The sequence below is a fragment of the Vidua macroura genome, assembly GCF_024509145.1.
Source record: "Vidua macroura isolate BioBank_ID:100142 chromosome W unlocalized genomic scaffold, ASM2450914v1 whyW_random_scaffold_68, whole genome shotgun sequence".
NCBI lineage: Eukaryota > Metazoa > Chordata > Aves > Passeriformes > Viduidae > Vidua > Vidua macroura.
Genome location: NW_026530538.1, coordinates 1,185,549 through 1,199,882, shown reverse-complemented (window position 1 = coordinate 1,199,882; position 14,334 = coordinate 1,185,549). Strand labels below are relative to the sequence as shown.

At 46.7% G+C, this 14,334-nt stretch overlaps 1 protein-coding gene across 1 annotated transcript in view; it reads left to right on the top strand.

The window, feature by feature from the left end:
* Nucleotides 1–14,334, top strand: part of LOC128822760 (ubiquitin-associated protein 1-like) — a 91,095-nt gene that overhangs the window by 14,808 nt on the left and 61,953 nt on the right. Inside the window, exon 2 of the mRNA XM_054004567.1 lies at nt 7,283–7,323. Coding sequence (XP_053860542.1) covers nt 7,290–7,323 — 34 coding nt within the window. The 5' untranslated portion in view covers nt 7,283–7,289. The remainder of the gene's footprint in view (nt 1–7,282; nt 7,324–14,334) is intronic.

Genomic DNA, 14,334 nt, shown 5'->3' with positions numbered 1-14,334 from the left:
CGAGCTGTACCGCGAGCTGAGCCAGCCGGGCTGTGTGGCAGAGCAGAGCCCAGCCCGGTCAGCGTCGTTACCTGTTCAAAAGCCGGAAGCAAGAGAGTTTTTCCCGGAGTTTGTTTGTTTTTAAATGTGATTTCACAGAAGCGTATTCAGCTCTCTTAAGTGGTTTAACAGGGTGTCAGTTGAAATGAACAGGGCTAATGCCTTTATTAATGTTCAGCTCTTTATTAAAAAGATCAGCTGGGCAGGGGGCTCGACGCAGAGCTCGCCCCCGCAGTCGTAGCTTTCCCAGGCAGCCAGAAGGAAGGCGGCGTGCAGAGTCGGTCACTGGAGTCCCGAGCAGCAGCTGTCCTTTCTCCTTCCGTGGCACACCGGTGGCCCGAGGATGAGGAGGCGTGGTGTGCAGAGTCTGTTGCTGAAGTCCAGAACAACAGCTGTCCCCGCTCCTTCCGTGGTGGCAGCACCAGGGCTCTCTGTCTCTATCTCCCTGCTTCTCAGAGCCTAATATAGTCTGTTCTCTCTTAGGTGATGGCGACGGTTAAAAGCCAGTCAGGGGATGTGTTTCCCTCTTCCTCAGCTAGGGCATTTATCTAGACTCCTCTATTGTGTTCAGTTTTTGATTTATATTCATTTTTATCTCCTAAAAATACTCCCATGATCCTAAGGGGTTTTTATTTGCATGTTAGTCCCAGAATGGCAGCGTGGAGGGGTGGGAGGCCAGGTAGTTTAGAGAAAACAAACAGAGCAATTAGCTAATTAGCATTTCAATATCGGTACTTAGCTAGAGTTAGTTGTTTTCTTTTAGTGTTGCTATGGGAACTAGGAAAGCCCTGCCCGCGTCTCTGGGGAACACCTGGAAACTGTTCATAACAAATCCCTCCTCTACTTCTTTGATCGGGCTTAAGCCCGCATCAACTTACAGTCTTTGGCTTTTGAGGGCTAACTTCTTTTGGCATTTGTATGCTTTTACTCAGGCCTGAGGGTAATTCTAGTGTTCTTTAGAAACCAAGTGTTTTTTTTTTTTAGGTAACTCCTTTGGCTAAAGGACACATAGTCTTATTACACAATTACCAAGTACTTAAACCTTTTCTATGGTACTTTAACTCAGCAACAGTTATTAACACCTTACTGTATATCAGCCTCTAGCAAGTCTTCTTTAAAGTTAATTTTAAGTCCTCTGGTTTCTTAATTACTGTCCATGCACAAGAGGAGGCGGGTGACACTGTTGGGTCCGGTCTGGCGTCTGGGGGTGGCACTGGTCCTTTAACTCTGGTGACATGGGTCCAGCCTTTTTCTTAGGTCCATACCGCAGTGTGTGTGGTGAGTAGTACCTGGAAAGGTCCTTCGAATTTGGGGGTTAATGGAGTGGTAGTGTACCAGGACTTTATCAACACCCAATTCCCAAGTCTGATGTGGGCATTGGCGTCCAGAGGGGAAGTTTGGGAGAGATACCCCTTCTTTCGGAGGCCTTCTAGGGATTTTCCTATGACCTCTAAATATTTCTGAGTTGCTGCCTCCCCTTCCAGATAATCTGCTGTACTGAAAGGGGTGATTAAAAAAAAAAAAAAAAAAGGAGTCCAAACATTATTTCATAGGGAGAGACCCCTGTGTCAGACCAAGGTCTGGTTCTGATGCGCAAGAGAGCGAGAGGTAAACACCTGAGCCAATTCATCTTTGTTTCTTCAATTAATTTAGTTAACACATTTTTAAGAGTTCTATTCATCCTTTCCACCCTTCTTGAGCTTTGAGGATGCCATGGGGTGTGCAACCTCCACCTTATCCCCAGGGCTTTTGTTACTTGATGTAAAGTTTGAGCGACAAAATGTGGACCTTGGTCCAAGTCAATGTTATTGACTAGCCCATATCGTGGTATGATGTTTTCTAAGATTATTCTTGCAACTTCCTGCAGTTTCCTTTTTGGTTGGGAAAGCCTCCACCCAGTGAGTGAGGTGATCTACGATCACTAGTATATGTTTGTACTTTAATTTTCCCTTGCAGGATCAATTTTTGGGCTTCTTTTATCAGGATAGCTGCTGCTGCTGTGATTACTTTCCCACTTAAATACATTCTTAGGGCTTCTTTGAGCAACTCATTGATGTTCTTTGCTTGCCAGTCCTCTATCTTTTCTGGTTTTTGTCTAATATCGGGTCAGGATTTGGTGGCAAACTAGACCTTTAAGAGGACTTGACCCTCTGGGCTATCTGGGTCTATATTTGAATATAACTGGAAATTTCGTTTTAGTTGGTTAAGCCAAATTGCCGGGGTCTCATCCTTCTCCTGAGTACCATCAAAGCCCAATTTCGTGTTGCTTCCCCTAGGGATACTCTTTGATCCCTCTTATCATGAGGGACCTATAGTCTCTCATGTTTTGCCTACCTTCTTGTTGGCTGGGACTCCAGTTGGGGTCCACCAAGGGCATTCCCTGGTTCCCTGGGGGCCCCAATCCACCCTCTCTTTCCCATATCTTCACCCCTGCTGCTCAGATCATCTGGACCTTTCTCAGAAAGAACAGAATGCTTAGAATAGTTCAGGTCTCCCCAGGTACAAATACTCAGCCCTAGAAACTGGTCCAACTGGCTAGATATTCCAACGGGGTCTTCCACTAAATTTCTTAGCTCTTTCCCAAATCCCCAGACTTCAGAAGCTGCCAAAGGTGCATCCACAAACCTAACTCCCCCAGCTGCTCTACCCATAGGAACCCCTCTAAGGGGAAAGAGCCCCTCCACCCTTGGTGCTTTGGATCGGGTGCTACAATACGGCCCTTTTTCTAAGGCACCAAGCAGGGAAATAGTAGTGGAGAGAGACACTGGAGGCCAGGGGGCATGCCAGGTGATGAACCAACCCTGGGCAAAGGTGGCCTCAGCTCCCAAGTGGGAGGAGGCAAGGAAACTCCAGCTGGAGAAGGGGAAGAGGGAGTTGGGGAGATGGTTGAGGAAACTAAGGGAAGGGACGATGAAACAGAGGTGGGAAAACGGGGGAAAGGAATCAGGGACTTAATAGGAGGGGCTGAAGGACCAACTGGGGAAACTGTTGGGGAAGTAACAGGAGCAGAAGGGGACAGGCAATCGAGGGGGTCCCATTCCTTTATTTTTCTAGTCTCCCCCTCTCTATTCCCTTTGTCTTCCTCTCTATTTCTTTGTAACTTGCATATTCTCACAGTCTCATTATTTATAGAATTCTCCAGCCAGCAAGCTGCATGGGATAGTTGTTCTATATCAAGGCCCTCTCTTCTGATTACACATCCACTGATCTTGGGTTCCATACCACGGCCACTCTCCCCGTAATTCTAACTTCGGCCATACTTCTTATACTGTAATGTATCATCTTACTCTTGTCTAGATCCTTCATGATCTCCCGAGAATCCCATTAGTCTAACAGTTGCCCCAAGGGGCTGTTAGGGGGAATTCTCTTTGCTTTGGAAGGATTTGCTCTTTTACTATAACCTCTTCCCATTTTCAGGCCTCAAAAACAAAAAACGTAAATAATATATACCTTAAATGGTGCTTCTATCTAAAATGGAATATACTGACAGGCAGCTAAAGCTCATCTGGCCCCTCCCAACTTCGTATTTTGAATAACTTGACTAGACTTAATCTCTTTTAACTAAATTCCCACTCTTGGTCCTACCCTCTTGGCATTTTACATTGTCTCTTGGCCAGGACAATCACTAGTCACAATCTCGTCTACTGTCTTCTGTTCTTTTTCTCTTTGGCCTAAGTTTTGAAATTCTTGATGGACTTTCTAGGATTGTACCCCTGCTAAGTCCTGCCCAAACTCTTACTTGGCCTTTTGCCTAACCTTCTTACTAGGCTTGGGAAGCTTGGTCTCCCTGCCGAGGTAAGGTCGAACGTCCTGCCGAGCCTTACACTCGAACTCCGGCCAAGTCCCCTTGCCTGACCCTACTAGGCTTGGGAAGCTTGGTCTCCCTGCCGAGGTAAGGTCGAACGTCCTGCCGAGCCTTACACTCGAACTCCGGCCAAGCCCCCTTGCCTGACCCTAGTAGGCTTGGGAAGCTTGGTCTCCCTGCCGAGGTAAGGTCGAACGTCCTGCCGAGCCTTACACTCGAACTCCGGCCAAGCCCCCTTGCCTGACTCTCCTACTAGGCTTGGGAAGCTTGGTCTCCCTGCCGAGGTAAGGTCGAACGTCCTGCCGAGCCTTACACTCGAACTCTGGCCAAGCCCCCTTGCCTGACCCTACTAGGCTTGGGAAGCTTGGTCTCCCTGCCGAGGTAAGGTCGAACGTCCTGCCGAGCCTTACACTCGAACTCCGGCCAAGCCCCCTTGCCTGACTCTCCTACTAGGCTTGGGAAGCTTGGTCTCCCTGCCGAGGTAAGGTCGAACGTCCTGCCGAGCCTTACACTCGAACTCCGGCCAAGCCCCCTTGCCTGACCCTACTAGGCTTGGGAAGCTTGGTCTCCCTGCCGAGGTAAGGTCGAACGTCCTGCCGAGCCTTACACTCGAACTCCGGCCAAGCCCCCTTGCCTGACCCTACTAGGCTTGGGAAGCTTGGTCTCCCTGCCGAGGTAAGGTCGAACGTCCTGCCGAGCCTTACACTCGAACTCCGGCCAAGTCCCCTTGCCTGACCCTACTAGGCTTGGGAACCTTGGTCTCCCTGCCGAGGTAAGGTTGAACGTCCTGCCGAGCCTTACACTCGAACTCCGGCCAAGCCCCCTTGCCGTACTCTCCTACTAGACTTAGCTTCCTTGCCTTCCTGCCTTTCTGCTTACTTGGGTTATTGCCTGCTCTGACGGGGACATCCTGCCCTGCCTTCCAGGGCCATTCCCCTATCTGCTCTGACGGGGACCTCCATCCATGCCTGCCATGGGCATCCTACCTGCCCTGTTATGCTGTCCTGCCTGCTGGGGACATGCCCTCTGCCTGGCGGGACTTGCTGCTCCTGCTTGCTTGGACATCCCACCTGCCCTGTTGTCCTGTCTTGCCTGGCAGGGACATGCCTTTTGTCTATCGGGGACATGCTTTCTGTCTGCCAGGTACATGCCCTCTACCTGCCAGGTACATGTCAGTCCTGCCTGCTAGGACACCCTGCCCTACCTGTCAGGGACATCCCACCTGCCGTCCTATCCCATCCTGCCGGCGCCGGGGACATGTCCTCTAGGACCTCCACATCCCACCTGCCCTGCTGGGGATATTCCCCTTGCCCTGATTGCCAGGGACTTACTTTGCCCATAGGGCATCTCCACACGCTCAGAGGAGGGCCTGCTTTACTTCTAAGGAGACGCCTCAGTCGCTCCTCTATGCCACTCGCTTCCCCCCGTTCCCAGCCGGCCCCTTCGCAGGAGTCCGGAAACGCGGTACTAGCGGGTCCCTCTCACTTCGGGGGTCCGAGCTGCCGGCCCCCGTCTCACTCACTCATTCGCTCGTCTCCCGGTTTTTCTTACCCATCCGATGCTCCTCTGCGTTGCTTGTCTCACGCGGATCCTAGGGTCCGAAGGTAGCCAGCAACTCCCGAGGGTCCCTCGAAGCAGATGGTTGAGCTGTCCAGCTGTCCGGGGGTCCTCTTCGGGCGTGGCTATCCCGGACGAGCCCCCAAATTGAAATGAACAGGGCTAATGCCTTTATTAATGTTCAGCTCTTTATTAAAAAGATCAGCTGGGCAGGGGGCTCGACGCAGAGCTCGCCCCCGCAGCCGTAGCTTTCCCAGGCAGCCAGAAGGAAGGCGGCGTGCAGAGTCGGTCACTGGAGTCCCGAGCAGCAGCTGTCCTTTCTCCTTCCGTGGCACACCGGTGGCCCGAGGATGAGGAGGCGTGGTGTGCAGAGTCTGTTGCTGAAGTCCAGAACAACAGCTGTCCCCGCTCCTTCCGTGGTGGCAGCACCAGGGCTCTCTGTCTCTATCTCCCTGCTTCTCAGAGCCTAATATAGTCTGTTCTCTCTTAGGTGATGGCGACGGTTAAAAGCCAGTCAGGGGATGTGTTTCCCTCTTCCTCAGCTAGGGCATTTATCTAGACTCCTCTATTGTGTTCAGTTTTTGATTTATATTCATTTTTATCTCCTAAAAATACTCCCATGATCCTAAGGGGTTTTTATTTGCATGTTAGTCCCAGAATGGCAGCGTGGAGGGGTGGGAGGCCAGGTAGTTTAGAGAAAACAAACAGAGCAATTAGCTAATTAGCATTTCAATATCGGTACTTAGCTAGAGTTAGTTGTTTTCTTTTAGTGTTGCTATGGGAACTAGGAAAGCCCTGCCCGCGTCTCTGGGGAACACCTGGAAACTGTTCATAACATCAGTATTCAAACTAGCCAGCTGGTTGGTTCTGTCAGGTCTGAAGGAAGCTGCCAAGGTCCTTACAGGGAATCATTTCTGTAGCTCGTGAATTTTTTCCTTAACTAAAAACCAAACTACGTTAAACCACAACAACCAGATAACTTCATGTTTTGGAAGAATGGCTGTTGGACATTTCATATAGCTGGAGGGCTTCAGAAACAACGGGCAACTCTGATTCTTTGTTATGTATAATGCCACAAGGAGGATTTTAAAAATAATTTATTTGAAGAATTATGCTGTGGTGTCTTAAGAAAGATATTGTGATGTATTTCTAATCTAGCAAAAGAACCAGTTATGTTATTGAACACACCATGAGCATCCTGGATCAGCTCTTTCTCAGGACAGGCTGGCTCTGTTAAAAGCTGGCTAGGCGTTTCTGTGTTTAACATCTTGGCCATATAGGATTTGCATCCAAATTTTAAGTTGCTAATAAAATTCTGTGGGCAGTGAATGAGGCCTCTTGTTAACATTATTTTCTTGTGTGTATCCAAAATTATCTTCCTAATTGTACCATTTATTGTATACCTGTATTGTGCATTATCCAGTGTGTCAAGACAAGTGCCATGCTGGCTGACTGCATACCCAGTATGATAGTATCCCTTTTTAGAGCAGCGAGTATTAAACTGAAGAGGATAAGTGTGGTATTTCCAGTAGGAAGGGCTAGTCTTAATGCTAGGGGAGGCAGGGTGTGCCTTATGGTGCTGGGACAGAGTGACCTCTGAGCACTGTGGTCTGGAAAACTGCCTTTCTGATCAACCTAGCTGCTTCTTGGCTGTTTTGACCTTTCTTCTTCATTTTGCCAGTTAGGTTGTCAGACCCTGGGCTAAGTAATTTGCTTAATAAATTCTCAGAGCTATAAAATAATTTTTTCTTATCTGTCTAGGGAACAGGATAAACAGAAAGTGTCTGTAAGTATCCCTTAATCTAGAGATAAGACAGTGTAGAACTGCATAGGCTTATGCTGTAGTACATGTTGTTAAAGCTGTTTTAAAATGTTTTTCAGGTTCTAAATGGCTTCTAAGAAGTTGGGATCTGAGTCTCATGGTAAGTAAAATTTGGTATCCCTGTCTCTTCAATAGGATGAATCCTACTGTTGTTGCTGACTCATGTCCAAGCCTAGACAGTCCATAGAGACTAATCTGTTCAGCCTCTGAGTTGTTGTTTTTTTTTTGGGGTTTTTTTTTTTTTGTTTGTTTTTTGTTTTTTTTTTTTTTTTTATTAAGTACCTTGTCTTCCTTCTTGCATAGGCACTTCCTGATGCCATGCCTGTTCTCTGGTTAAAGTGAAATTCAGCCTGTGACTGTTTCCTACTTGTTCATGACAGAATAATACCTTCCCCTTCCCCCTACTTCCCCCTTCAAAATCAAAGCTGAACTGCAGTTGTGATACTGATTTGATGTTTGCTGAAGTGAACGCTAGATTTGTAGCTCCTTTCTATGGAAGTCACGTGAACAGCTGGATTGAAAGTGAAGCTTTTAATATATCATAGAACTATGCTTGCTTTTTGCTCAGCAGTGATTTTTTTTCCTAAATTGGACTAATCTGGTTCAGCAGGCAAGTGAAGAGAATATCTTCTTCTACATTTGAGATGCATAGTGTCATGTAGATGATTGGTATAATAAAAATTATTTACTTGTATATGTGCTTATCTCTTAAGGATTAATATTTCTGTGGAACATTAAAGTCCAGTTTGTTGTATGTCATGTATCTTCTTCAAATCAGCAATCATTCAATGCAGTACAGGGCAGTTCATGTGAAATTTCTAACACAATTTATCATGCTATAGAAACTCAGTATTGATCTTTCTGGGTAATCTTTCTGATAAGAGGGCCCTGGGGAATTCCATTTTTCTTTCAGCTTTTTATTCAGTCTTGCAAGTAAAAAGTTGAACTACAGAATAAGAAATGCCTCACTTAAATATGTGGTTAAGGATTAATAAAAATGACCAATCAAAACTTAATTTTTATATGGTCTCCTTTGTGGCCCAATGATCCTGCTGCAAGATAATGAATTTATTTATTTGCTATCTGCCAGCTTTTTACCAGTTGTACTCTTGTATCTATGAACATTCTGATCTGCTTGTCTTTTGAGTCTATTTTTACTTCTCTCATTTGCTTCCTAAACCAGACAAACAAAGATACTGCTCAGAGCTAGAATTCAATCTGTCTTAAATATTTCTCAAAACAGTATGGTGTGGTGGAACATGCTCCTGGCTTCAAAATAACAAAATCAAAACAAATGGTGCTGTAAGCTGGCTGCTTAACTTGTCTACTCTTTTGTGTACCTTCTGTTCCTAATGATACCAGTGACACTGTCATGGTATTGTTTCTGAGAAGTAGTAGAGCAACTTCCTTGGCTTATTATGTCTTAAGTAATTAGCAAGGCAATTCTTTTCAGTTTTCTCCAGGGTTGTTAAGAATTATTTTGACCAAGTGAATGTTGGCTTGCTGTAAAGCATCTAGTCCAACAGCTACCTGGTTTTTATCAGTTCAGTGTCTCTGGCAGGCTGATAAAATCACTCAATATAGTTGATATATCTCTTGTACTGATTATTCAGCTTCTTATTGGAGGTTAGAGGACTGTTGTTGAATCACAGAATAGTTGAGGTTGGAAGGGACCTCTGGAGATGGTCATGTCCAAAATCCTGCTCAATCAGAGCCACTTAAAGTACCTACTCAGGACTGTGTTCAGATGGAGATGAAGATGGGAACATAAGGTATGGATGGAGAGGAAGGAACACTTTTCCTGTTTTGGAAGGTATTCTTAGCATATACCTATAACTATGCCTACGTGTGTAACTTCAAATGCTCTCGTCATTTGAATAATTGGAAGTTCAAGGTTAAGTTCCAGTAATTAGTACCATCTAGAAACACAGCTCTCATCTATTGCACAAAAGGTTTGTTATATCAAGTGCAGTATGTTAATATTGAAGTTGTATGCTCACTGTCACTATATAACTTGAAAGCTCCTAATTCCAATTTCTGAGAATGATGTGTGTTTTGTGACCACAAAAACTAAGTTCCAGTTGGTTTCAAAACTGTTCCCCATTTATAACTAGTAACTGGTTTTATCTGAAATGTTTCCATTTTGCTACTTTAAGACAACAAAATCATCGCTTGATGAGACACTTAAAAGGGCTTACATTTTTTTCATGTACTCTGAGGTACATGCATGGGAGAAATACCAACAAGATATTATCAAGAGGTCAAAATAAAAAGAAAAACTTTATTGGCAACTTCAGAAAATCAGAGAACCTTGGCAAAAGGTTTAGAGCAGCTGTCTTAGGTTGCAAAATGTAGCTGGGGGTGTGTATTCTATTACCATCTGTTAGAGGTGGGGCAGTTATCTTCTGTTAATTGGGCAGATTTCTTTATCTCTTCCACAACCAATCCTTCCTCCAGGAAATATCTTCTCTTAATGGGCCACTGAGTCCAATTCCATTTCTGATAAAATTACATCATCCCATTGTGAGATGCTCCGCCCAGGGGGAGAAACCAAGCAATCCTACCTGGATATAATCTGAGATTCAGAACACCACAGGTATCCTTTTCCCACTGGATTCCCAGCAGAGCAGCTTTCTTCTCCAATGGATTCCAAGGTCCATCTACACCACCACTGGACCTTCAGAGGAAAACTACACCCTTCTACAGGATCACTGCTTCAACATAACAATATCTGTCACTCCAGGAGGACTGCAACCACCATTTAATCAGACTGCTACCAACATCCTGACCAACAGGGTGTCAGGTCGTATTCTGACTCTGTCAGTATTTTGGGTTTTTTTGTACTATTACATTTTTATTTTTAATTTTCCTAATAAAGAACTCTTATTCCTATTCCCATATCTTTGCCTGAGAGCACCTTAATTTCAAAATTATAATAATTTGGAGGGAGGGGGTTTACATTTTCCATTTCAAGGGAGCCTCCTGCCTTCCTTAGCAGTCTTAGCAGTCTTTTCAAACTAAGACAGATTTTGGGGCCCAACGTGAGGCCTGAGGGCATTGAGAGAAAAAGGGTGAAAAAGAAATAATAGTTCTTGAGTAACCTAATTTTTGTGTGCTGATATAGAAACCTCGTTAAGTATCACCACGTGGTCTAGCTTACCCTGGTTCGGGTATGTCCTGGTTTCGGGCAAAGCTTTCTTCTCCACTGGATTCTCAGAGGAAGACAAGGCCCACCTACACTACCACCAGACCTTCAGAGGAAAACTACACACTTCTACAGGATCACTGCTTCAACAGGACCACATTTTACCGTTCCGTGTTTGGGGCAGCGTGATGTAGTCAATCTGCCAGGCCTCCCCATACCTGTACTTGGACCACCGCCCACCATACCACAGGGGCTTCACTCGCTTGGCCTGTTTGATGGCAGCACACATCTCACAGTCATGGATAACCTGAGAAATCCTGTCCACGGTTAGATCCACCCCTCGGTCTCGTGCCCACTTATAGGTGGCATCTCTATCCTGATGGCCTGAGGCATCATGGGCCCATCGAGCTAGGAATAACTCTCCCTTGTGTTCCCAATCGGGGTCTATCTTTGACACCCCTATCTTTGCAGCCTGATCTACCTGCTGATTGTTTTGCTGCTCTTCATTAGCTTGACTCTTGGGGACATGGGCATCTACATGGCGAACCTTCACAGGTAGTTTCTCTACCCGGGTAGCAATGTCTTTCCACTCTTCAGCAGCCCAAATTGGTTTTCCTCTACGCTGCCAGTTGGCCTTTTTCCACCTCTCCAGCCATCCCCACAGAACATTGGCTACCATCCATGAATCAGTGTAGAGGTAGAGCTTTGGCCACTTTCTGCAATGTCCAGGGCCAGTTGAACGGCTTTGAGTTCCGCAAGTTGGCTTGATCCACCTTCTCCTTCAGTGGCCTCTGCGACCCCTCATGTGGGGCTCCATACAGCTGCTTTCCACTTCCAATTCATCCCTACGATGCGACAGGAACCGTCAGTGAAAAGAGTGTAACTTGTTTCCTCTGCTGCCAGTTGGTTGTATGGTGGAACTTCTTCATCACGTGCCACTGGTTCTTGTTCTTCATCTGTGCACCAAAACTTTCACATTCGGGCCAATTTGTAATTACTTCCAAAATCCCAGGGCGATTCAGTTTACCAATACAGGCGTGCTGCGTAATGAGAGCAATCCACTTGCTCCATGTAGCTCTGGTGGCATGGTGGGTGGAGGGAACCTTTCCTCTGAACATCCACCCCAGCACTGGTAGTCGGGGTGCCAGGAGGAGTTCTGCTTCTGTGCCAATCACCTCTGAGGCCGCTTGGACTCCTTCATAGGCAGCCAAGATTTCCTTCTCTGTTCGGGTGTAGTTAGCTTCAGACCCTCTGTATCTCTGACTCCAAAATCCTAATGGTCGGCCTGGAGTCTCATTAGGCACCTTCTGCCAAAGGCTCCAGGACAGACCATGGCTCCCGGCTGCAGAGTAGAGCACGTTCTTCACATCTGGTCCCGTCCTGACTGGGCCAAGGGCTACTGCATGAGCAATTTCCTGCTTAATCTGGGCAAAAGCTTGTTGCTGCTCAGGGCCCCAATGGAAATCGTTCTTCTTGCGGGTGACCAGGTAAAGAGGGCTCACGATCTGACTGTACTCAGGAATGTGCATTCTCCAAAAGCCTATGGCGCCTAAGAAAGCTTGCATTTCCTTTTGGTTGGTTGGTGGGGACATAGCTGTGATCTTGTTGATGACATCTGTAGGAATCTGACGCCGTCCATCTTGCCACTTCACTCCCAGGAACTGGATCTCACAAGCTGGTCCCTTAACTTTACTCTTCTTGATGGCAAAACCAGCTTCCAGGAGGATTCGGGTGATTTCCTCTTCTTTCTCAAACACTTCTGCTGCTGTGTTCCCCCACACAGTAATATCATCAATATACTGTAGATGTTCTGGAGCCTCACCCTTTTCTAGTGCAGCCTGGATCAGTCCATGGCAGATGGTAGGACTGTGCTTCCATCCCTGGGGCAGTCGGTTCCAGGTATACTGCACTCCCCTCCACGTAAAGGCAAACTGAGGCCTGCATTCTGCTGCCAGAGGAATGGAGAAAAACGCATTAGCAATGTCAGTAGTGGTGTACCACTTCGCTGCCTTGGACTCCAGCTTGTACTGGAGCTCTAACATGTCCTGCACAGCAGCACTCAGTGGTGGAGTCACTTCATTCAATGCACGGTAGTCCACTGTCAATCTCCATTCTCCTTCTGATTTATGCACAGGCCAAATGAGGCTGTTGAAGGGTGAGTGGGTTTTGCTGACCACCCCTTGGCTCTCCAGCTCTTGAATCATCTTAGGGATGGGAACCACAGCATCTCGAGTTGTTCTGTACTGTCGGCGATGCACTGTTGAAGTGGAAATTGGTACCTTTTGCTCTTCTCCCTTCAGAAGTCCTACTGTAGTTGGATTCTCGGTTAGTCCTGGCAAGGTGTTCAATTGCTGGATGCCCTCTGTCACTGCAGCTGCTATCCCACATGCCCACCTGAGTCCTTTTGGGTCTTTAAAATACCCCCTTCGGTGTCACCAGATGACACAAGGAAAAACGACGCACCTCAGCTATGGTCACGATGAAGAGACTTATTTATTTCCTCTGACTCCAATAATTTATAGTTCTCAAAAGGTGCCAGTGGATTGGAGGGTGAACATGCCACCTCTCCAATGACACTGGACAAACTACCAGTACATGAATTTTCTCCGCCTCTATGATGGAATGCAAAACAATAGGTTGTTTACAGAAAGTTGCGTGAGAAAGTTTTCTACAAGAATGTAAACTCAGAAGGCTTTAGAAAATTTTAAAAAATCAGGGTGACACTTCGGAGGTAATCTATGCCCAAAATGCATGGGGCCTCTGGGTCAGTCAGAATAGGGTGTTTTTTCCACTCATTTCCAGTCAGGCTCACATCAGCTTCCACCAAGGTAAAGTCCTGTGATCCCCCTGTCACGCCAGCGATGGAGACAGATTCTGCCCCCGCATGTCTTTATGGGACTAGTGTGCATTGCGCACCAGTATCGACCAAAGCCTTATATTTTTGTGGTTCTGATGTGCCAGGCCAACGAATCCACACAGTCCAGAAAACACGTTTTTCCCTCGCCTCTACCTGGCTAGAAGCACGGCCCCTCTAAGCCTGTTTATACTTCTTTCCTTGGGCATATGTCTTACAGGTTCCTTCAAGGGGATCAGGCATGTCATCATCATCATCATACCTGGCGGCTTGGCTACGGGCAACTGGAGCTGCTTTCCTTTTGGTGGAACTTCCTCTCTGAGTCTAGCCTTCCTTCAATTCATGCACCCGTTGTGCCAGAGCAGCAGTAGATTTTCCGTCCCATCTCCTCATGTTTTCTCCGCAATCACACAGGAAGAACCACAGCTCAGCTTGTGGGGTGTAGCTTCTCTCCCCATCTGGGGAACATCTGTGTTGGATACCAGGGCCTCTAATTTGTACTGCCGAGATTTGGAGAAGGTCCTCTTTAATCTCCTCCCTGAGTTTCTGGTGATTCTCCTCTATTTTGTCTTCTAATTTCTGCAGACGCGTTTCCACTGCTGTGATTCTGGCGTGTGTTGGGCCATGTACAGCATCTGCACATGCTCGGAGCTTCTTTGCCATATCGAGCACGGTCTCATCTCTCTCATCCTGCTTCATTATTGCAAAAGCAGAAGCGTATTCATGTGGCCCAAGCCTTACAAGTTTTCGCCACATTGCAGATGTACATGGTACCAAGTCTGGATTCCTAGTTGTGGTGTCATCCGAGAAGATAATCTCTGCCACTGCCATTTCTCTCAGGTGTTGGATCCCTTGTTCTATAGTCTTTCACTGGGTCTGCTGCATATAAAGATTGTCTGTACACAGGTACCTTTGTGCTACACTTTCCAGGACCCGTGTCCAGAGGCTGTGAGGGTTAGCTCCCCTCATCATTCCTTGGTCGATGACAGGATCATGTGACAGGGATCCCAAATGCCTCGCTTCAGTGCCATCCTGAATTGTATCCTCGCCTGCAGCATCCCAAAGACGGACTAACCAACTAATTATAGACTCACCAGGTCATCGAGTGTAAT